Source organism: Vigna angularis, chromosome 1, assembly GCF_016808095.1.
Source record: "Vigna angularis cultivar LongXiaoDou No.4 chromosome 1, ASM1680809v1, whole genome shotgun sequence".
In the NCBI taxonomy this organism is placed as follows: Eukaryota; Viridiplantae; Streptophyta; class Magnoliopsida; order Fabales; family Fabaceae; genus Vigna; species Vigna angularis.
In genome coordinates, this window is record NC_068970.1 from 35,209,551 (window position 1) to 35,235,164 (window position 25,614).

The window sequence follows — 25,614 nt, forward strand, 5'->3', positions numbered from 1 at the left end:
AATTTCGTGAATAGGAAAAATGGCTAATCCAAAGTTGGTTGTTGCAATTTGGGTCATGTTATGATTGAATTAGTTTACAAGTTCCTTTTTTTTGGTAATTTAGTTTTTGTAATTTATATATTGTGTTCTTTACAATTCATTGCAATCAATGTAATCCATTTGTTGTCACCTCCATACACATCATCCTTTGATTCACAATCATCTTAATTTAATTTTCATCCATTGTGTCTTGTTAGCAAGACATGTATGAAATCTTAATCAAAATTCAAATGAAAAATATTGAATTCATTGAGTGTTTAAGTGAGATTAATCCACAACATAAGTAATTTTTACATCAAATTAACCTTTTTCGCAAAACACTCTCGTTAGATTAAAATACAAGTGTTTTGTAGCCTTGTGAAAAAAAATCTCTCATCGAATCAATTTAATTTTAAATAATATTGAGAATACGAAACTAAATCTTCGAGAAACAAAGTGATACATCTTTCTTTTATATAAATTGTTGTTTAATGCTATTATTCAATATGTTTGTCATTTTTATATGCATGCATTTATTTTTAAGCATTCTTTTAAGCTTCATTAAAATTTTCACCATCTTACCCTATTTTATTGAATATTTTAAGGTATGTTACTTGTAACCCTTTTTTCATATTCTCATTAAAAATGTTTTCTTTCACTAGATAGTTAGACAACTCTTCCACTATGATTCCTTCATGAAATTGAAAAAGGTTTTGATAAAGGGAACGAGTTTTGTAAAAAAAAAGAGTTAAAGAGACTCTTTCCTAGTTTGTAGTTCCACAATCATTAAGCTCTCGTAATGGATGAGGTGGAAGGTGAAGAAGCAAATGCTTCTCTATTTTTCAAAAGAAAATCCCTCTAAATTGATTGTTTTAGTATATTAAAATTTGATTTAATTTATTAAATCATAATCACACACCATTTTTTAGGATTTTAATTGAGTAAATCACACTTTTAATCTATTAAAATCACTAAAGTCTAAATTTGAATTTTATTTGATTAATTTATCACTTTAATCAATTAACATGATGAAAATGATTACTAAATAAGAAGTGGACTTTAGGCCTAATTCATTAATTTATAAAGTGAAGTTTGTATCTATTTATATATTGTAAATTGGTCTTATTAACGTAAGACTTTCAACATTTTTTCTATTAAAATATAACTTAACATTTCAATTGACTCTAAGACATGAATTTTATACTTAACCAAAACATAATAAAAATAAAAAAGTTATGTACAATATATATACAACTCATTACAAGCCAAATCTAAGATTACACATAAGATCCATAATTTCAACTCTTATATCATCATCAACATGGTGGTTATAGTGTCAAATTCTCTTATCTCAAACTTTGCTTTCAAGCTTAATTTCATCAAAATATTAAACACACTTAGGTGTTCCACAAAGTTTATCATTAAATTTCTAATTTATTTGCACCCCCAAAATGTTTTAGGCTTTTGAGATATTCACATTTGTCAGATAGAAAAAGTCGATTTAATAAGGAGTGTTCGATTAATAATAAGTTATACTATAAATTACTTTTAATGACAAGGAGTTCATCTTTGTTATAAATATATTTTCAAAGACTTTGGTTTTGTCGGTATATTTTACCAATTTAGAATGTGAGATACTAATAACTATTAAGCTTTACTTGGATTAATGAATGAATTTGAAGAAGTGGAAATCAATGAAAATTGAGTAAAAAATGAGGTTGTTTAAACTAAGAGAAGAATACTAAAAAGTAAATAGAAAGTTTGTAAATGATTTAAGCGATCTAATAAGTTTTATTATTATTGTTTATTATTTATGTTATTTTAAATTTATAATTATCTTATTATTATTTTCTAAATTTATCACTAACTTTTTATTTTTCTTATTTTAATTAATAGTTATTATTATAGTTTCATTATTATTATTATTATTATTTTAATAATTATCATAATAATGTACATTTTATCATTTTTATTATATTATACCATTTTATTAATTATATTTATTTTATTATAAAAATATAAAAATATGAAAATATAATAAAATATGATATAGAATCGATTCTATTTATTACAAAGTGGGTTCAATATACATATTTTATATATTCGTGTATATTTTTTCGCAAATATTGTGAGAATGTGGCAAAAGTTTTCAAAAAGTATTATTTTTTTTGTGCTATTTCGCATTGATTTTCAAGTTTTTTTCGTTTGAAATACATATTTTATTGTTTTAATTTTACGTATATTAAGATAAGATATCATTTGTAGAGTTATCACTGTACTTCAGACATTGTCCATCTTTACAATATTATACTCTTCTCACAAGTTTAATTAGTTAAGATATACAAAATTATAGAGTAATGTCAAAATGGATTGGAAATGTGAAATAACTAGTTTCATTATGGATTTGAGTTAGGTTGTGTTGAATTTCTTTTAAAATTTTGATACAGGTCAATTTTGAATTCGGCTCACTAAGAATCTGGTTCATCTGGGTTGAACTCGTGGTGAATTGGTTTGACTCACAAACCCATTTAATTTTTCTAATAGATGTTTTTTGTTGGATTAATCATTTTACAAAATATTGAAATAAAGGCTCGCATGATTTTTTTTTATGAAATAATTAGATAACATGAAAATTACACAAATTTATACTTAGTAACTCAATTTTTATACAAAAACAAATTTGAATCACTATGAGTTTACTAAAATTTTTAGGCTTAATACCTACTTTGGTCTTTATATTTGTTATTTTTGTTTAAAGTGGTTTTCGAGTTTTTTCGGCGTTTAAAGTGATCTCGTTTTTGTAAAATTTGTTCAATTTGGTTCTTTTCTTAACGGTGTCTAAATAGTTCATGAGTCTACGTAAGAAAAATAGAATAAGTTGTCATGTACTAGTGCTCACAATGGTTGATTCAATATCATCATCTCGCCAAGTCATTACCATCCCTAAATCAAAAACCCTAATTTATGTAGGTTGTGGTTGATTTTGATTTTTGTAGGTTTTTGTGATTTAATGGAATGCGATTTGGGGTTTTGCTCCTGGCAGATGGTTTGTGACATCCATGGAGGTTGAACGAGTTCAATAGTGGTGTAATTTGGGACTTTTCAAGTTTTCATGGAGGAGGCGCGATTTCGCGAATTAGGGATTCATCGTGAATTGGATTTTAGCAATTTGTGTTGATAATGGAGAAGGTTGTGCAACCTATTGCGATAGAGGATCTTTGTTTCAATTGAAGGGTTGAATGCGATCTGTGCAAGTTAGGGTTTGGTTCGAAAAGATTCGTGACTATTGTGCGAACTAGGGTTGATGACATTTACAAATTCTGAGTTTTTTGCAGGTTCAATGGTTATATGATTTTTAGGGTTTCACTTTGCAGGTTTTCGCGAAGGTCGAGTTCTTTGGTTCACGATGGAGAAGTTCAAGATGGTAAGATGTTAATGGTGGTTCCCATGATGCATAACGATTTAGGTTCGAGGTTTGGGTTTGATCCGTTACAGTGGAAGGTTTCATTTTGCAAATTGGGTTTCCTAACTGATTCATGGTGGCTTGCACAATTGCTAATGGTGAAGCTTACAGTGGTCCGACAATGTGGAGAAGATGGTGGCCTGAGTGTGGTGCATGATGACACGATGGTAGAAGGAAAATTAAGGTTTTTGATTTGGGGGAAAATGGTGATGACGAGGCGAGATACATGATAGCTCATTCTGTTTTCCTTACGTGGACTCTATGTCGTTAGCAATTTAAATGTCGTCAACGAAAAAGACTCAATTGAACACATTTTATAAAAAAGGGGACCACTTTGAACATTGAAAAAACTCCACTTTGAACAAAATTGACGAATATAAGGACTAAAATAGGTATTAAGCCAATTTTTTATTAAAAATATTTTGTGATATGTTTATGTGAATGAAATCTTATGTTTGATTATAAAAATAATTTAAGACTCTTCCCTTTATTTAGATTTGAATTAGAAAATTTTTATAATTTGTTTTAATTGAAAAAAAAAACCTTGTAATTAAGTGAGCTAGAGCCAACCCGATTAACCCAGTAACTCATGATGGACTAGGTTGGTTTAAATTTATTTTAACCTGTTTTGACAGCTCTAAAATCACTATTAGCTTTTAGCTTTTAACTTTTAAGTAATATATAAATTTTGAATATTTTATAATAGGTTTCTTAGTAACGTTTAAGGAAGTAGGAGTTACTTAGAATCCATTTTTTTACAGAGAGATGGCATAATATTTTTGACCTTAAATGTCAATAATTATATTTAATGTGGTGTCTAATTTAAAATTTGTTATTCTCATAGTTTTAAGGTGTTTAGGGAGATTAAGAAAAAAAAATATACATAATTTATGTTTAACAATGTGAGATTTTTTCATATAACAAAATAATAGCATTTAATTTCAATAAAATCATATAAATATCTCTAATAATATTTTTCTTATCAACTAAATATATTTTAATCATTTATAGAGATAACGCTTCTTTATATTTGTAATTCACACCAATCATTGAATTTTAGATATTTTTATTCTTATGTTATGTTAAAATATTTCCTTGACCAATATTTAAGTTTTGAGAAGGGAAAGTGTATAGTATGATATCTAGGCCGAACGGTTAGCATCCAAGACTGATCGATCTTGATACTGTAGCAGCGCTCGTCAACAAGATCAAACTGGGGCAGCGCTCATCAACAACAACGCTCGTCAACAAGGTCAAACCAAGGCAACGCTCGTTCAAACCAGATTAAAAGATGTTGGGTCACAATTGGGCCAACATTTAAGTTATTGGGCTAATAATCCAGCAAAGGATAAAATAATCTAAGATAGCTGATTAAAAGATATTCATAAAGTTGTTTATGAGTAGCCGCCTGGATTTTAAGGTAAGTGTGTTTATATTTTATGAGGCTTGTGGTAACCTATAAATACAGGGCCAAGGCTAAAAGCCAGGTACATTCCATTCACATTCTACTCACGCTCTATTGAGTTCATAATACTCAATTACAATAATATTCTTTTGTGAGCAACAACTCCTTCAACAGACGCCTAACTTGAGCGTCGGAGTGCCTTTGCAGGTACCTCCCCCCCTTTGTCCAGAAAACTCACTGTGCGGTCCACACTAAAGGCCAAGCGGTCGTAGAGGAGCGAGCGACTTTGGCAATTTAGGCGTTCGGAGGCAAGGAGAAGGCACATGTGCAAGCATAGCAGGAGTTGAAGCGAAAGCACGCAGAGGAGATTGCAGCGCTTAGGGCGGAACGAGTCCATACCGAGCGGTCTGCCTCAAACCAAGAGAATGAAAATGAGAGAAGTCGTAATCGACAACCATCGCAGCACACCAACCCGAACGGTAAAGGAAGGAGAGTACCATCGCCCCTCCAAACCGTTCGGCCTACTAGTTTACTCCCTTTTACGACGACTGATGTGTGAGTAAATGTAATTGCATTCATGTCTTAGTTTAGATCATTTGCATGCATAATTGCATTCATTGAAGGATTTAGTCATGGATTATCTTTGTTTCGGATCATACATTGGCATTTTGTGTTTTTATTGTAGATTAATGATTCTAAGTGCCAAAATCACAATTTGGGAAGAATTGATGTACAAGATACCAAGATGAAACCAGAGAGTTCAACAACCAAGCTGTGAACAGTTTCACAACCTGTGGAGTAATCTGTGGATTCACGTAAGAAAACAGAATTAAAGCAGAGAAGAACACAGGCAGAGTGGGGAGTTTTCCATGGGCTGTGAAAGTTTCCAGGAGCAGTTATTGAGCAGTTATTGATCTCTTTTATGACTGATTTAAAGAGATTAAATTAAAGGAAAATTGGAGGAAGTTAGGGAAAAGGAAAACCACTCTCCTAAAAAGGAGGAATTTGTGGAAATGATGGGGGAGGAATGAAAACACGTGGAAGGGGGAGACAAAAAGGGATTCACGTACAACAAAGGCTCTTCTTCTTCATCTTCTTCTTGGAGCTTTTGGCTGCAACTTTTTGCGGAACTTTTTGCTTTTTGATTTTTCTTTTCCATTATGCAGAACTAAATTTCCTTTTGTTAGTGGATTGATGTAGTGCTTTGGATTATATTTTCTGAACCTTTTTCAATTGATGTTAAGTTCATTTTAATTATCCCAGTGTTCTATTTATGTTTTAATGTCTATTCTATGAGCAGTTTCACAGTTGGGAGATTGGGAATTGCTTGCGGTTATAAATAGAACAGATTAGATACTGTCACAATTGGGAAATTGGGCAGGACTAGTTAGTTTGAATTGAGATATGATTGTTTTTCATGATCTTGTTGAATTTGTAATTGGCCTAAGGGATTGGGGATTCAAATTCAAGGGATACGTTTGCCTACTAAGGGATTAGGGGTAAACAAGCTCTAAATAAACTCAAGGGGATAATTATAATTTACACATCGATTGAAAAGGGGAGGAAATTATATGAAAAGGTATGAAATCAATTCTCTAACATTGTTTATATCATTTGAATTTCCATCACTTGTTTATGTTCATCATTTCACTGGATAAATTTCATCACTCAAAATTAAGTAAGTTAATAAACTGGTACTCAACTCATTCAATCCCAGAGGACGATATTTTGTTACTACAATTACGATTGGTACACTTGCCAAACGTACATCAAGTTTCTAGCGCCGTTGCCGGGGATTGATTTTAGTTGATATTAGTGATCTAATTAGCTTAAGATTTGAGATGTTAATTGTTTTTAGTAACGTATAATTTTTGTTCAGTGTTTTTGTGTCTTTAAGTTGTTTATGCGAGGTACTGTTGCTCCGGAAGATCTACTTTTTGATTCAGAAATTGAACGCACAACACGAAGTAGTGCAAGAAGAAGAAAGCGAGAAAGAAGAAAGGAACAGAGACGAATTGAGCAAGAAGAGGAGACATCAACAATGGCAGAAGAACCTGTTAGAAAGACTCTTCGTGACTATTCAATGCCAAATCCTAATAGTTATCAAGGGAGCATTGTGAGACCTCCTATTCAAGCTAACAATTTCGAAATCAAGCCTGCATTGTTGCAAGTCATTCAACAAAATCAATTTGGAGGTGCAAATTCAGAAGATCCTAATTCTCACTTGGAGAATTTTCTGGCAATATGTGATACCTTGAAAATTAATGGAGTTTCAGATGATGCAATTCGTTTGAGGCTTTTTCCCTTTTCTCTACGGGATAAAGCTAAAAACTGGCTACAATCACAACCTCAAGGAAGTATTTCTACATGGGAGGATATGGCTACAAAATTTGTAATCAAATACTTCCCTCCTTCCAAGTCAGCGAAAATGAGGAATGAGATCACCTCCTTCGTGCAGCAAGACAATGAATCCTTATATGAGGCGTGGGAAAGATATAAGGAGCTAATGAGGAAATGTCCACATCATGCTTTACCTGAATGGTTGCAAGTGCAGACTTTCTATAATGGTCTTTCACCCACTTTTAAGGCAATGTTGGATGCAGCAAGTGGAGGATCATTCATTTTGAAAACACCAGAGGAAGCTTTGGAGACTCTTGAATTAATGGCAAACAACACAGTGAATATGCAGTTTGACCGTCAAAATAGAAAAGCTGATGTGTTGGAGGTTAATACATTGGATGCTATCTTAGCCCAAAACAAGTTGTTAACACAGCAGATTACAGATTTGACTCAGAAGATGGGAATTATGCAAGCGAATAATGTGAATACTAGATCTCCAGGGTGTGATTTTTGTGGAGGAATGCATCAAAATGGTGAATGTCAGGCAACTCACCAAGAGGTACACGTGAATGTAGTAGAACAACAACAAAACCAGTTCTCTACCAACTTTAATGCAAATTGGAGGCCCCAACAACCTAGACCTTGGAGTAATCCAATCCAATCTAACCCACCAAGGCCTCAATATCAATATCAAGCTCAGCCCAACAATCAAGGAAACAAGATGTTTACGTTGGAAAATGCACTAGAGAAGTTAACTATGCAAACTTCTACCTTTGTGGAGCAGACTTCAAATTTCATGAGTGAGACAAGAACAAACTTCAAGAACCAGGAAGCTTCAATAAGAAATTTAGAGAACCAGATTGGTCAGCTTTCAAGACAACTCTCTGAAAGATCTCCTGGCACATTCCCTAGTGACACTATACCAAACCCAAGGGAACAATGCAAGGAAATTCAATTGAGGAGTGGAAGAGTGTTAGAGAATGAAAAAAAGAGTGAGATGGAGAGAGAGAAAAAGAAAAAAGTTGATGAAATAGTAGAAGAAAGTGCTGAAAAAGAAGTTGAGAGAAAATGTGAGGAGAAGGAAGAGGGAGAGAAAAATCAAGAGAGTGAGAAAAAGATGCGTGAGTATGTCCCTACAATTCCATTCCCTCAAAGGTTGAAGAAGCAAGAACAAGCCAAGCAATTTGCAAGATTTCTAGATGTTTTTAAGAAGCTCCACATTAATATTCCATTTGCTGAAGCATTAGAACAAATGCCAAGTTATGCTAAATTTATGAAAGACTTGCTGTCAAAGAAGAGGAAGCTTCAAGATGATGAAACAATTATGCTCACAGAGGAGTGCAGTGCAATAATTCAGCAAAAATTACCTCCAAAGTTGAAAGACCCAGGAAGCTTTGTCATTCCATGTGAGATTGGAAACATCACTGTGGGTAAAGCATTATGTGACCTTGGAGCAAGTATCAATTTGATTCCTTTGTCCATTTTTAAAAGGTTGGGTATTGGTGAAGTAAAGCCCACTATGATAACTTTACAATTGGCAGACCGATCAATGACTTATCCGTATGGAATTGTGGAAGATGTTCTAGTAAAGGTGGACAAATTTATTTTCCCAGCTAATTTTGTGGTTCTTGACATGGAAGAAGATGCTAAAGTCCCAATCATTTTGGGAAGACCATTTTTAGCAACAGGGAGAGCATTGATAGATGTTGAACAAGGACAGTTGATTTTAAGAGTGGTAGATGAGAAAGTCACATTTTCTATGACTGAAGCAGTGAAGCACAAACTTGACAAAGAGGACTGTTTCAAAGCTGAAATAATTGAGTCTCTTGTGTTGGAGGAGATAAAAGTCCATGTAAAGCAGAATCCATTAGAGAGAACTCTACTGTCAGGAATGGAAGCAAAGGAGTTGAAAAGAGGAAGTAATGAGGAAGAGGTATTGAACTGCGCTCAACAATTAGAAGTGCTGAAGCCAATATTCAATTCCACAAGAGGAATAGAAGATCTACACAAGGGTGAAAGTGGAGAAGTAGAAATGCCCAAGGTAGAATTAAAACAACTTCCTTCTCACCTGAAATACAAGTTCCTTGATGAGCAAAAGCTGAATCCAGTAATTGTGAGCAATGAGCTTTCCTCTACTGAAGAAGATAAACTCTTAAGGGTGCTGAGGGAGTATAAATCTGCCATTGGGTGGAAAATTGATGATTTGCAAGGTATTAGTCCTACTGTGTGCAGGCATAAAATTTATTTGGAAGAGGATTTCAAACCTGTGCGTCAACCACAAAGAAGTTCTCACCAAGCTCAACTCTAGTCATCACTAATCTTGTGAGTTCTAACCCCCTGTATTTTTTTTTTTACTTTCCATATATTGGGGACTTTGTAAATATGTAGGCTTAGGGTGTTTGTATGTATGACATCTTCCATTTTGCATTTGCATGTGCATTTAACGTTTATATGGAAATGTATCATTTTAGCTTTGCGTTCTATGTTTTGAACAATGATATTTTCTAAGCACATTGTGACTAGATTTCTGATTGCTTGTTGGGAAACTTCACACACTACACAGTGAGATTTGACACTAAGATACTAATGGAAGATAATATTTGGGGAAAAGATAGAAAATATTTTTTGTTAGGTTTCTATGGTGACACTCACTGCACTTGGTTACTGGAGAATTGTCTGTCCAATTTTAAATAAAAACTGAAAAAAAAAACAAAACAAAAATATTGAGTGAATAATTTGACACCCCTTTGAGACTACATGTTACTGGGGAAGAGACACTCCTTTGAGACTAAGTGTGGCACGTAAAAGACAAAATGAGTGGAAGATCCATGCTTAGTTGGCAGGTAAGTGTTTTCTAAGTGAGGAACCTAATAGTAAATCTTTTTCAAGACACTAAAATGTCAAATATTATCTGCCTTAATGTCTTGTGTCATACCTCAATTCAGTAATTGCACTTCGGGTCCTAATCAGTTAGTCATTATGCTTGAAATTTTTTGAAGTATGGGCTTGAGGAATATCATTGTTTGAACTGAACTTGAAATGAGATGGTATGTTTCCATTTAGGTTTTATATCATTCTGTGTGCATAATCATTCTGTGTTAGTTGAATTCTCTTTGCTTGAGGACAAGCAAACATCTAAGCATGGGGTATTTTGATGTGTGAGTAAATGTAATTGCATTCATGTCTTAGTTTAGGTCATTTGCATGCATAATTGCATTCATTGAAGGATTTAGTCATGGATTATCTTTGTTTCGGATCATACATTGGCATTTTGTGTTTTTATTGTAGATTAATGATTCTAAGTGCCAAAATCACAATTTGGGAAGAATTGATGTACAAGATACCAAGATGAAACCAGAGAGTTCAACAACCAAGCTGTGAACAGTTTCACAACCTGTGGAGTAATCTGTGGATTCACGTAAGAAAACAGAATTAAAGCAGAGAAGAACACAGGCAGAGTGGGGAGTTTTCCATGGGCTGTGAAAGTTTCCAGGAGCAGTTATTGAGCAGTTATTGATCTCTTTTATGACTGATTTAAAGAGATTAAATTAAAGGAAAATTGGAGGAAGTTAGGGAAAAGGAAAACCACTCTCCTAAAAAGGAGGAATTTGTGGAAATGATGGGGGAGGAATGAAAACACGTGGAAGGGGGAGACAAAAAGGGATTCACGTACAACAAAGGCTCTTCTTCTTCATCTTCTTCTTGGAGCTTTTGGCTGCAACTTTTTGCGGAACTTTTTGCTTTTTGATTTTTCTTTTCCATTATGCAGAACTAAATTTCCTTTTGTTAGTGGATTGATGTAGTGCTTTGGATTATATTTTCTGAACCTTTTTCAATTGATGTTAAGTTCATTTTAATTATCCCAGTGTTCTATTTATGTTTTAATGTCTATTCTATGAGCAGTTTCACAGTTGGGAGATTGGGAATTGCTTGCGGTTATAAATAGAACAGATTAGATACTGTCACAATTGGGAAATTGGGCAGGACTAGTTAGTTTGAATTGAGATATGATTGTTTTTCATGATCTTGTTGAATTTGTAATTGGCTTAAGGGATTGGGGATTCAAATTCAAGGGATACGTTTGCCTACTAAGGGATTAGGGGTAAACAAGCTCTAAATAAACTCAAGGGGATAATTATAATTTACACATCGATTGAAAAGGGGAGGAAATTATATGAAAAGGTATGAAATCAATTCTCTAACATTGTTTATATCATTTGAATTTCCATCACTTGTTTATGTTCATCATTTCACTGGATAAATTTCATCACTCAAAATTAAGTAAGTTAATAAACTGGTACTCAACTCATTCAATCCCAGAGGACGATATTTTGTTACTACAATTACGATTGGTACACTTGCCAAACGTACATCAACGACCATCATGCAAACTCCAATGTCGGAAAAGAATCTTCCTATATTAGAGAAGTATGATGGCTCGACAGATCCCGACAATCATCTCAAGAACTTCACCAATGCAACGACGTTCTACACGGACAGTGATCCCGTCATATGCAGAGCCTTCTCCTTATCACTCAAGGACGAGGCATTGGAGTGGTATAACACTATTTCCCCAAAACATAGTGGGATTGCTTCGCCACCGTAGAAACCCTCTTTAGAAGGCAATACGCCTCCAATCAAAAAACAAGAGATAACCTCGACGAAATTGGTAAATACTAAACAGGAGAAAGGGGAAACTTTAAAGGCCTTCATGTACAACAAAACCGCACGGCGAGTTAGAGATGTTAGTCACTCTTTTATTATCAACAATTTGCCTTCATGCCTGAGACCAAGATATTTTGCTAAAAAATTATATGCGCGACCACCAAAAACTATGGAAAAACTCCAAGAAAGAGTAGCTAAGTTCATCCGTATGGAGGATATGCGAATCTCACAAAGAAAGAAACAACAAGAAGTCTCTACAGGTGGAAGCAAGAAAGAAGGCAGACAGTCATTCAATAGTCTACCAGGGTATATGTCTAAATACTGAACTTGTTTTAACCATTACACCCAGGTATAACCATTACACTCCCCTCAACGCATCCAGGGTAAAAGTTCTTGAGGAAGCTCTAAATACTGAACTTCTTATAATTCGGAAAAAGTCTTCTCCAAAAGATGTTGACGAAAGGAAAAACTGTCGGTTTCATCTAAACCGAGGACATACTACAAAGGAATGTGATGCATTAAAAGATGAGATAGAAAGGCTCATCCGAGGAGGCCATCTGCAAAAATTTGTAGAAGAAAGAACCCGAACAAAAAGTCCTACCAGAGAAAAGTCTTAGCACAGAGAAACCGAACGGTCATATCAAAGGGACGAACAAAGACATAGGCAAAGTCGTAGCCACAGTCATAGCCCTTACTGCTCAGTTCGGGGCCGTATCTACTAGAAGATATGATAAAAATTCCTTCCTAACATGTGGAATGTGACAAATCTCAAAATTTACTTGAACATTACTATCATTCTTATTTCAATTTCTTAAGGCATAGACTTTTGTTGTTTAAATTCTTTTGTTGGAATAGATGCTTATGACATCACTATCATGTTTTATCTCATGCAATCAGCCGTTCGGCCTCGCATGCATTCAGTCATTCGGCTTCCCATGCATTTGACCGTTCGGCCTCACATGCATTCGGTCATTCGACCTCACATGCATTCGGTCATTCGACCTCACATGCATTCGGTCATTCGACCTCACATGCATTCGGTCATTCGGCATCCCGTGCATTCAATTCCGTCATTCGGCCTCACAGATATTCGGTCATTCGGCCTCCCAAGTGTTCAGCCATTCGGCCTTACAAGGTAGAAGAAAAGATTAGGCACACACCTCCTTTGGTCAATCCAGAGTTAACCGTTCGTACCATTCATAAAACTTAGGGAACGTTCTAAACCGAACTCCTACGTTCAAAACCGAAAAGCAAAGGCAGTCCCCCATGGACTATAAATCAAAGACAGTCCCCATGGACTATAAATCAAAGACAGTCCCCCATGGAATATTAACAGAGCAATAAAGACAGTCCCCCATGGACTATAAATCAAAGACAATCCCCCATGGACTATAAATCAAAGACAATCCCCCATGGACTATAAATCAAAGACAGTCCCCCATGAACTATAAACCGAGCAGTAGAGACAGTCTCCCATGGATTATAAACCGAGCGGTGGAGACAGTCCCTCATGGACTATCATCCGAACAATAAAAATAGTCCCCCATGGACTATAAATCAAAGATAGCCCCCATGGACTATAAACCGAGCAGTAAAGACAGTCCCCCATGGATTATAAATAAAAGACAGTCCCCCATGGACCATAAATCAAAGACAGTCCCCCATGGACTATAAACCGAGCGGTAGAGATAGTCCCTCATGGACTATCATCCGAACGGTAAATGCATTCTCCCGATGAACGCTCACTCACACGCATTCACAAGTACACGACCATTCAGCCTCATAGGTATTCAGCCATTCGGCCTCAAAGGTGCTCGGCCATTCGGCCTCACAAGTACTAGGTCGTTCGGCCTCACAGATATTCGACCATTTAGCCCAAAAAGTATTCAGTCAGTCGGCTTCATAGTGCAGATAAACGAAAAGCTATCAAAGTCGCTAGTCAATGTGGGAAAAAGTTCTGAAAAGAACTATCATCATAAGCATATCGGCCTAGTAAAAAGTTCAAAAGGTAACTCCTAAAGTCCACCATTCGGTTAGAGACGAGCAACGATTCAAATTACAATCAAAACAACCTCCCCAATAGAACGAGGACGGCCTTCCCCAAACTCATATAAGTCCTATACTTAACCCTGACTAAAGCCAAATGGTTAACTCGGACTTGGGGGGCATTATGTATAGTATGATATCTAGGCCGAACGATTAGCATTCAAGAACGATCGGTCTTGATACTGTAGCAGCGCTTGTCAACAAGGTCAAACTAGGGCAGCGCTCGTCAACAACAACGCTCGTCAACAAGGTCAAACCGGGGCAACGCTCGTTCAAACCAAGTTAAAAGATATTGGGCCACAATTGAGCCATCATTTAAGTTATTGGGCTAATAATTCAGTAGAGGATAAAATAATCAAAAATATCTGATTAAAAGATATTCATAAAGCTATATATGAGTAACCGCCGAGATTTTAAGGTAAGTCAAGTCTGTTTATATTTTATGAGGCTTGTGGTAACCTATAAATATAGGGCCAAGGCTAAAAGCCACGTACGTTCCATTTACATTCTACTCACGCTCTACTGAGTTCATAATACTCAATTACCATAATATTCTTTTATGAGCAACAGCTCCTTCAACAATCGCCTAATTTGAGCATCAAGGTGCCTTTGCAGGTACCTCCCCCTCTGTCCAAAAAAATCACCGTACAGTCCACACTAAAGGTCGAGCGGTCGTAGAGGAGCGAGCGGCTCGGATTGAAGGAAAGCAAGCGACTTCGACAATTCAGACATTCGGAGACAAGAAAAATAAGTTAAAAAGGTTAATATCTCGGTCCCATAAAATATCTATCGAAAGAAAAATAATGAGTGATTATCATGTAAGTTTTTTTTTTTCCTGATATCAATCAACAACAAAATTCATAATATTTAGGTTTAATGTCTCAGTAGGTCCCTATTTTCGGCGTGAATCTCAAATAGGTCCCTTTTCTTTTCGGCGTCTCAATTGGATCCTTATTTTTGTAAAATTTGAGCAATTAGGGGTCTGCCGTCAAATTGAACAAACGCCGTTAAGGAGAGTATTATGTGGCATGCTGACGGTGCAGTTTTAATTTACGTGGCATTAAAAACGTGTGTGAATTATATTTTTTTAATTTCTGAGATTCTACGCTCCGTTCCCAATTCCTTCACTCAGTCCTTCTGGCCGCACCCTTTCAACGCCGATTCCGTGACCTCTTTTTTCGTCGATTTCACCGGCTACGTCTCCAAGGCCGCGCAAGCGTCGCTGGATTTTGCCGAGGAGCTCACTGCCTTCATAGTCTACCATTTACTAATTTAGCAACCTGGGCAGAGCAAGAAAAAACAAGAGAAAGAGAGTGAAAAAAACGACATAGCACGAAATTCTTTATCATTGGGATGCAGTTCTTGTAGTAAGGAAAGAAGGGTACGAGAAAAGGAAATTTCGGGTCTTGCAAGTATTAGATTAACAAGAGATAAATTCTATGCTAAAATAGTTTAATTTTGCGCCATGAATGTGACATTTATTGAGAAAAATTGAATTGCATGCAGATGTAAAGAGCAATTAGGTTCGGTTATGGTTTGATGAATGGAATAGAAACATCGCCACTGACGTTGTAGTAGTAGTGTGCAGTGTTTTCAAATGGTGTTTCTGTCACGTGATACTCTTTTAGTAGTTGTTCCTGCTGAACCAGCAACCTAAGATTCTGTCACGAAACCTGTGGATGGTCAGAATCTGAAAGAAAATGAAGAACCTCAGATATTGTTTCAGTTGGGCATTTGTGATTATCTTCATTCATGTAAATGTACTTGTCACTCCATATCTCACTCGTGCAGAAGGGTTTGATTCTGTGATCCAGCACCCACGTTCCAGGTGGAGAAGAGCACGAACTAGATCGAAATGGGTTCTTTATGTCGGTGATTATGGTGCTAAAGGGGATGGTCTTCACAATGACACTGAGGTAATTGCTTCCTTATATTTTTGTAACTTCACAATGACCGATTTGCTTAATAATGTTTATTTAGATGATTCTTTTGCTTGAAACTGTTTATTGTAGATTTCATAACAGCCCATGAAATGTATGATAATTTGTCTGAAAGGACTGGGTAGGATTAGGAATGTCCCCATGACTTTGTCTATTTATTTATCTTTTTAGGCCTTCCTAGAAGCTTGGGGAATCGCATGTTCTCTCGCTGGATTTATAAATCTTGTTTTTCCATCTGGGGAAACTTTTCTTATCTATCCAGTGGACATTGGTGGACCTTGTCGATCTAAGATTATTTTGACGGTAAGCTCACAGAGTCAAATCTCTCACATGTTGACAAATTCTGCTGGCAAGCTCACGGTTCTGCTCGGGGTTTCTTGTATCCTCCTACTTGTTTCTCAATCAGTGATGATTTCATTAGACAAAATATCTTCGTAGAGTCAAACCATACTATTCATTCCGTTTGAATTGAAAGTATATAGATTAAAGGTATTTCTTTGTACAATAAAATGAGTACGCGAGTTCCTCGGTAATTATTTTGTACTCTATTGTTTAAGGGGAAGGTAGATACTTGTGATCCATTTTGAAGGTTTTGAAGTCCAGATTTATGTTCAGACGAAGGTAGATATGTTCAGATTTTTGAAAGACATCATAAAATCAGTGAATTATCATTAGTAGCAAGCATATCACATGCCACTTTACATATTTCCAACTCAATATTCACATTTTAAAACTGGTTCATAATTTAAAAATAATAGAATAAGCATAGCCAAAAATATTATATTATTGAACAAAATGATTTAGTTTAACTATTTTGAAACCATTTTCTATAGGGGGAAGACATATCCATATCATGATTCTCTGGTCTTTTTTGTCAAATTCCAATCAAACGTTTTAAAAGTTTCGTGTAATCTCTGAGCATCAAAATTATGCTCACTGATAAGGCAAAAGCACACACATAAAAAGAAAAATGTTAAACTCCATCTGCTTGTTAATTGACATTAACTTTTTTACCATTTTCATAAGGCAGAAGATGACTTCTTCAGCAGCACATAAATGGTAAAGGGAGACCACTAGAATAGCCTATTAATAACCATACTCTATATCTCAAAAGAAAAAAAAAAGACAAAAACTCCTAGCGTGTTTATGGTACATACCCAGAAGATCCGTTGTATACAGTGTAAAAAAAGCTATGCATAATCAATATCAAGAGTATTGAAACTTGTATGAAGTGAACTGATCAAATAGAAAGGCAGAATTCAATTATAATTATTGCAACATGATAACACTGAAAAGTGAGTGAAACTTAGTTACTCCCAAACTCTAAATATTTCTTACTTAGTGCGCATCTAGACTACATGCTAAGATCTATAAGTGACAACTTTTTTTCACTGACATGCACAAGAAATTTGTGTTGATGATTCAACTTCAAGCTCTAACACGCAACTGGGTCAGCGAGGACCAAGTTTTGGGCACCCACGGGCAAGAGGCTTAGAACTGTTTTCTGGAGCTCTGAATGTTCTAGGTATCATCTTATCAACATACAGTGTTCCATCCAAGTGATCACACTCATGCTGTAAAATCCGAGCCTGCCAACCAGTAGCATTTATTTTTACGGGTTCCCCGTAACGATCAAAACCTTCAACCTCAACATCAAGGTATCGCTCTACCACAGCGTACCCAGCAACACTGCAAAATGTCGTTACAGATGAAGATGTCAAAGGTACCCGCTGACATACGTGCTTGACTAGTTATCACATAAAACACAAATATAAAGCGATCCAGAATTATTATATTTTGAATTATGGCAACAACATTGACTAGCTGTTACCTCAACAATAATTTATCAACAAATTCAGTTGGATCCAATCAGATTGGAGGACAATCTCACTGAAAAAGTGGCATATTTACAAGAGAGCGGGATAATGTTAAGAGACCCCACTGTTCTGTTGCACAGATTGGTGGTGCTGTTGCTGCTGCGAAAGACGCCGCCCATTACGACGGCGTTTCGAAAGAGGTATGCCGCCACCGGAACCGCGCGCAGCCGCAATGCCACCAGCTGCACGGCTTCCATGCTGGAGCGAGGTTCGCCGATCGCGGAAATGATTACTTCGCCGGCGAAGGCAGTGAGCTCCTCGGCAAAATCCAGCGACGCTTGCGCGGCCTTGGAGACGTAGCCGGTGAAATCGACGAAAAAAGAGGTCACGGAATCGGCGTTGAAAGGGTGCGGCCAGAAGGACTGAGTGAAGGAATTGGGAACGGAGCGTAGAAACTCGACTATGTACATTTAATTTTTTAATTCAAAAATTAAAAAAATATAATTCACACACATTTTTAATGACAGGTAAATTAAAACTACACCGTCAGCATGCCACGTAATACTCTCCTTAACTGCGTTTGTTCAATTTGACGGCAGACCCCTAATTGCTCCAATTTTACAAAAATAAGGATCCAATTAAGACACCAAAAAGAAAATGAACCTATTTGAGATTCACGCCGAAAATAGGGACCTACTGAGACATTAAACCTACTATTTATTACCTAAAATACGAATAACAAAAGCATGAATGAAAAAAGGTTACTGAGAAAAAGAAAAAAACTTTATTGAAAATTGTTAGCTAGATGTTAGCAAATGTGTCGCCTCCGCTCCGCCTCTTCGTTGTTATTTATTTATTTTTATTTTTCTCGTTCCGTGTTCTTTATAGAATAAAAGCTTTAAACAATAATTAATTATTAATAAAAGAAAAAAAAAACTTTACACAATCATATACTTATGGAAAATATATATTGAAAAAAGTATAGAATACAGAGAAAAACAGTGTTAATATAGAGAACTCAGCCTTAAAAATAGCAATGTAAATAAACTTATTTTCTAATTTAATAAACTGAAAAAATGCACGCGGCAAAAAGAATACAGGATTTAAGTTAAAAATATTTTCTATGAGTTTATTTAAAGGTTAAAATCAATATATTTTTTTATGACACACCTTTGGTAAGTTTCATTTTTGGACTTAATTAATTTAATGATCCTGGATTAATTTTATTAAACTCCAAATCAAATGTTACGAAAATTTCAATTTTGTATCATTTCCGTAATTTGGGAGATACAAGCATTTAAGACAAATCTCATAAATATAACGTGAAATTACATTTTTTTATCAGTAGCATAAATGTGCCTTTAATAAGTTGTTCAAAATTCTTGTAATTGTATTTTATACCCATATTACTTTTATTTTGTAAATTTGGTCCTTTTATTTGATCTTTCGTTAATTAATCACTTTATTTGAATTTCATTGTTAAATTTTGCTCTACCTATAATAAACCTAACATATACTATTTAACAGAAATATAAAATATGATACAATAGTAATATGATGTGTCATTATGAATATAATAATGTAATAAAAATGAAGTTTTTTTTCTCTATTAATAACTAAATTTTGTAAGAAAAAGATTGATTCTCTACAAAACAATATAATATAATGCCATGTTTGTATCCTTGTTAAATATACTAGATATCATTAACGGATAGAATCTAGTTACATGATTAAAAAAAATTAACAAAAAGGTGAAAAAACTAAATTGAAAAGATAATAAAAATTAAAAACCAAAATGGAATGAGAAAAAAGCTTCAACATTTTCTTTATTAGCAGTATTGGGCATTATAAATTGGATCTTGTTGAACACTTTTGTCCACAAGGAAATACTGATACTGCAACACCACCGAGTAGTAGCCACAACCCTCTCAGAAATTTCAAAATCAAAATGCCAAATCGATATTTATCTATCTCTTAGCCATCACCATCCAAGTGTTCAACCTTAAACTCTCGTGCTCTCTCTCTTTCTCTCACTCACTCACTGCCTCTCTGTTTCAGTGTTTCTCTCCCCTGTTATCTCTGAACATTCGTGAATTTTGTTACTTTTTCGCTTGTGCATTTTTTCTTCCTTCACAGCTACCACTAGTAGATTCGGTGTTATTGGACTCTCCCACAAAACCCCTTTTGCAGCCACGTCTACAGAGTCAAACCCAACCCTTTTTTTTTTTTCTTTCCAAACCCAAGCATATAATTTTTCTCCACCCTGCTGAAAAAAAAAGGCAAACTTTTTCGCTCACAATTCGGTTGAATTTTGGACCAAGATGGGTGCAGGAGATTACTACAAGATCCTCAAGGTGAACCGCAATGCCTCGGATGAAGAACTCAAGAGAGCATATAAGAGGTTGGCCATGAAGTGGCACCCAGATAAGAACCATCAGCACCACACTGTTACGAAAGAAGAAGCTGAGGCTAAGTTCAAGCAGGTTTCGGAGGCTTATGATGTTCTCAGCGACCCCAAGAAGCGCCAGATCTACGATTTTTATGGCCACTATCCCTTGAACTCTTTAAAGGTGAAGGGGGAGAAGGGTGATGGGGGTGTTAGGGTCCCCAAGAACGAGAACGTTGGGGTGGTTGAGAGAAAATTGCTGTGCACGCTTGAGGAACTTTACAAAGGTTGCAAAAAGAAGTTGAAGATCTCAAGGACTATACATCATGAATTCGGGTAATATCCGTGTTTTCATCTTGCATTTCATGTCTTAATTCTTGCATTTGTGGTGGAGCTTGTGTGTGTTTGTAGTTTTAATTATTTTTCTGGGGAATATGCATGGTTGAATTGTTGTTTCGTTTCATGTTGCCTTAGAAATATTTTGTTTGGAGTTCATTTTCCTTATGAAGAGGAATTCATTTTAGTGCTTATGGGCTATATATGCCATGATGTTGATTGAAATTGTAATAATTCTGAAACTATCTAAACAAAACTTTCTGATATTTATTGGGATTACACTGTACTTGAATATGGATGAATTCTTGTCCAACATTTGGCTCATGAATCTTATCATATCATAAAAGAATCCAAGACACAATTTCTGTATTATTTTGTAAATTACTGGACAATTTACATTTTACTCCTGACTTTGATTTATTCACTCTATTTGATCTATTAACATATTTTTCTTCTTATTTTGCTATTCCACTTCTGGTTTGGCTGTTTTCTCTTTTGGCTATTCACTGATCAGGCCTGATAACACACGTACACACACTTTAGCAGGCACGCATGCATACTTGTGTAGCCATATGAGGAGAAAGAAGATATCTTTTTATTATTTTGGGATTTGTGTTAGTCCTCTCACGTTATTTTAGTCATATATAGAAACAAAGTGAAATTATTAATTAGTAAGTTGCATAAAATATGTTGGTTTCGTAAAGATATTGGAGTTTAAGGTTTGTTTTGTGGTGAGTTGGTTAAGGTAATAGAAAGTGTTTCAAATATGGCCTATTTTCTATTACCTTTTACCATTTGAGACTGCTTGGAAATACGTGCTTTTGGGTTCACAAGTTTACTCTTTTTGGTGTCTGCAGTAAGTTGAAGACTGTGGAAGAGATACTGAAAATAGATATCAAACCTGGTTGGAAGAAAGGCACAAAAATAACATTTCCTGGGAAAGGCAACCAAGAAGCAGAAGCTAGTGCTGCTGATGATCTAATCTTTGTGGTGGATGAAAAACCACATGCTTTATTCAAGAGGGAGGGAAATGATTTGGTTGTGACACAAAAAATCTTACTTGTAGAGGCTCTTGTGGGAAAGACTTTCAATTTAACAACCTTGGATGGAAGAGAGCTCACAATTCAAGTGACTGATGTTGTGAAACCAAAATTTGTGTTGGTGGTCCCAAATGAAGGAATGCCCATCTCAAAGGAACTTGGAAAGAAAGGAAACTTGAGAATCAAGTTTGATGTTATGTTCCCATCAAGGCTTACCACACAACAGAAGTATGAGCTGAAAAAGATTTTGAGCAACACTGATGACTAATTTAGTCTTTCATGTGTTGTGGTTTTTTCCCAATTAACACACATGAGGTGAGAGCTCAGTTTACGGTGTAAATACTTAAAATACAACTTTAGTCTTAGACATGAAAAGTGTGCATAATACAAATAAACCAAGCATGTTACTACCATGTCTGCAGTGAGGTGTAACTTTGGAATAAAGCGATTTCAGCTGTTATAAGGGTCCTGGGCTGTGTTCAATCAATATTAAAATGCATTATTGAATGGATGGGAATATTTACAGTCCTAATATGTTTATTCACCTTTTTTGTCTTTTCACTTTTTCCTTCTATTCATATTTAAATCTCGAATTAAATAACTTTTATCCTCTATAATTGTGTTTATTCATTTTAGTATTTGATGTTACCGTTTCTGCTAACAATGCCATCATTTATTAAAGACATCAACTTCAGTGAAATAAAAGGTCTTTTCCATCAAAAGAAGCTAAGCTAATTCAGAGATTTGCACGAGAAACACCACTACGACACTCTGCAATTGACATCAAGCCAAATAATATCATTAAATGAAAACAAGTAGCTAAATAGACAAATGGACAAAATCAAACCCAAACAAGAATGAATTATTTGAATGACCGTATTTATTTTTATAACAGTCGGTAGCTATGATCTAAGGGAGAGATTTCCACCAACCATACTCATTTAAGGAGTGAGCTTTATTGCAACAAAATTCAAGTTCTTGGTAGATTAAAATAATTAGACCACTTGCTTTTGAGTCTTTGGTTTCTGAGTTGCTTTGCAAATTCTACAATGGAAGATATCACAGAGGAATTGATGGTATTTTCTGAGATGACCTTCCTAATGATTAGGGAGATAACATTCTGCACTGAAGGGACTGAGTTTGTCCGAGTGTCTTGTATTACTGCAATCCCAAATGGCCCAAACATTTAAAGGTGATATTTTTTTACCAGCTTGAGGACAGAGAATAAGTATTTTCCTAAATGGATTATTGTTGATTTTTTATTGGAAAACTCTGAATCCAACTCCAAATGCTCTTAGAGAACAAAATAAGGAAAATATAATCAGTGATTTAATAATCATATTGACAAAGGCTACACATAGAGGGGATGAAACAACCTCTCATTCAAAACTACTTGTTCATTGCTATGAAAATGACTAGTCTGAAGATATTTGCTTATAAGAATCTACATTCGTTTAACAGTGGCAGAGCATTTGGTCCCATGATATGTCTATCGATTTCTGCATTTACTTCATCAGAACTTTGAAAATAAATTCCTTTTTCTTTTTCTGAGAGAGGTGTGTTGTTTTGCTAATAATGTTGATTGTAATTGATACTGATAAAGTGTCAAATATCACTAACCAATCCAATGGATGTGACCTTTTAATACATATATATTATATAGAAATTGGATGCTTCAGAGCCCTTTTGTGTCGTTTATCATTCATGGCTTAAAATCAGCACCGACACATTACAAATTGCAAATAGGTCTAAATATTAAATTGTGATGTGAACATTAAACAATGACACTTGTTTTTATTTGAAATAATGGTACCAACTTATTCAGCATCCTATGAGTTGTTGGCTCTTCCTTTTGTTTAATTTTTCAAAAAAAAAAAAAACAGAAAATTGGACTAAACTAGAATACACGAGGGAACGAAACATGATGAGAAACATCCCCAAAGAAAGCATTCAAAACACTCAATATTCTCTGGTCGTGAGTATGAAAGATTGAGCCTAGCAAGAAGATCTGGTAAAAATATATGTTGAAGTGAACTTGCTGATTTTAGTTTAGTGCTTGATCACACATTCATTTTCTGTGTTGCTCAATCAACCTTTGTAGCTCCTCCTTTTTTACTCCCACCACTTTATCAGCCACTTTTCCTTTCTTAATTAGCATGAAAGTTGGCATTCCCTGTACTTGGAAAAGTTCTGCTACCCCCTGTTTTCACAATCCAAATCAGTTACCATAGTAAGAGTAAACTTTTTATCAAAATTGACCTTGCATATAGATGATTTTAATCTTCATATTTTTAACATGTCATTACTTAGTTTCATCAATTTTTATGAACGAGGAAGGAAATTTATACCAATTATATAAATATGAAAACCAAAATCATCATTTGTAAAATATAGAAACCTAGACAAAATTTTACCAAAAACTATCACATTTTACCCATAGGAGAGTTTATGTAATGCATGATTTTGAAATTAGGACCTAATGAGTTATAGTGAAAAGGACTGAGTGATCATACCATTAACTCATCCACATCAATCTTGACAAACTCAACATCTCTAAATGTGGCAGCAAACTCTTGGATAACTGGGTCCATGAGTTTGCAAGGTCTACACCACGAAGCAGTGAAATCAACCACCATCTGTATCAATGAAAAATTATCTCAGTAAAACCTTTGTATTTTTGGGGTGAAAAGTGAAGCAAAACATGATACACTAATTAATTAACCAAAGGACAGTTCCTGAACAAACCAGTTTGTTAGTTTGTTTCAAGGCATCAAAGTGGTCATTCCATTTAGCAGAGGAGTGAAAGGTGAGGACTTGAGATGGGAGTGAAGTTGTTCTACCACCATACACCATGGCCATGTCAGATAAGTCTGATCCCACCTAGGTTAATGCTTCTTTGTTATTGATGATGGAAAATTAAAGTGGAGGGAGAGGCTTATATATAGAGTAACAAAGTAGTGGGAAACTATGATATGATTTCTCTGAAACGTATCAGATTCTTGTGTTTGTGGCAAGCTGTAAATTGGACCCTCAAAGCTAGCAAGTTCAGGGACACAATGGAGAGCATAAGTACCTGCAAAAACTGGATGGTCCCAACATCATTCTCATCCCATGATGTTAACATGAAAGTACAGTTACCTCTTTCAAATTCTTATTTTTTGGTTGTTAAGGTTTCCTTTTCTAGACAGAAGTTTATCCTCGTATGCAATAAGCTTCCCAAAGTACACACATTCATGATTGGCTAAACCAGGAAATTAACAAGTGAGGTTTCTTCAGAAAGATCAAGCAAACGTTTTGGAATTCAATAATGGTGAATAAGAACAAATCTATACTTCAATCTCTATTGTAATTAAGTGTGGTGTTTTAGTTTTAATGTAAAAACACTCAAATTATCACATCATTTTCAATCTTATAAACTTTCACCTTTATTTTTCTGGTTGAATATTCCGTTATTAACTAAGGATTAAAACCGGAATTTGATTGAAATACATTAATGGTGTAACATTTTTTACATTCAAGAATCACTTTTAGAGTGCTTTCTAATTAATTAACAAAGTAAAATATTTATATGCTTGATACATTATAACAATTACTGATTTTCAATTGGTACTTCAAATTAATAAACTAACAAATATAACTTTAAATATATTAGTTATCCTTGTGATTAAACCGTGTCTAATTAAGATTTAATATTGCCGATTAAAAAACTGACATCCTACCCAATTGCTAGTTGCTGACAAGGTAACTTGATAAAAAGAAACTCAACACTAAAAAGTATACCAAAACAACATAATGACAAAGATAATATATATATATATATATATATATATATATATATATATATATATATATATAAAAGACCAGAATGGAAAAATAAAAACTATGATCAGAAGTAAAATATAAAAATTATTAGCACAGTTAATTGTATTGATGATGTGTAACTTAACAGTGACGAAAGATGAAGCATCTGGATTCAGCTGGAAGGGTGTGAGTTTGATGCTGTGAAAGAGTTGTGATGATAATGGAAACATAAACATAAGTACAAAAACAAACTTTTCTATCTCTCTCTGCAACTTCGCCAAAAAAAAGAATCATACAACTACCAATTTGCTGTCATTTATGGAAAAACCAATTGCACTACATCTTTCTATGTCTTCT

The 25,614-nt window shown here is 34.8% G+C and overlaps 2 protein-coding genes and 1 non-coding gene across 3 annotated transcripts; 1 reads left to right on the top strand and 2 right to left on the bottom strand.

Moving 5' to 3' along the window:
• Window positions 1–7,311: 7,311 nt before the first annotated feature.
• LOC128195122 (small nucleolar RNA R71) lies at window positions 7,312–7,418 on the bottom strand. The gene has a single exon (XR_008246694.1). It is a non-coding gene; the product is annotated as a small nucleolar RNA R71 (small nucleolar RNA).
• A 12,142-nt stretch (window positions 7,419–19,560) lies between these two features.
• Window positions 19,561–21,986, top strand: LOC108321474 (uncharacterized). Its single transcript, XM_017553241.2, has 2 exons — window positions 19,561–20,416; window positions 21,274–21,986. Exons 1-2 carry the CDS (start codon window positions 20,016–20,018, stop codon window positions 21,722–21,724), a joined length of 852 nt encoding a protein of 283 aa, XP_017408730.1. The 5' UTR covers window positions 19,561–20,015; the 3' UTR covers window positions 21,725–21,986.
• A 1,238-nt stretch (window positions 21,987–23,224) lies between these two features.
• Window positions 23,225–24,552, bottom strand: LOC108321431 (thioredoxin H2). The gene is made up of 3 exons (XM_017553176.2): window positions 24,202–24,552; window positions 23,970–24,092; window positions 23,225–23,656 (listed from the first exon to the last, which is right to left on the bottom strand). Exons 1-3 carry the CDS (start codon window positions 24,313–24,315, stop codon window positions 23,525–23,527), a joined length of 369 nt encoding a protein of 122 aa, XP_017408665.1. The 5' UTR covers window positions 24,316–24,552; the 3' UTR covers window positions 23,225–23,524.
• Window positions 24,553–25,614: the final 1,062 nt, after the last annotated feature.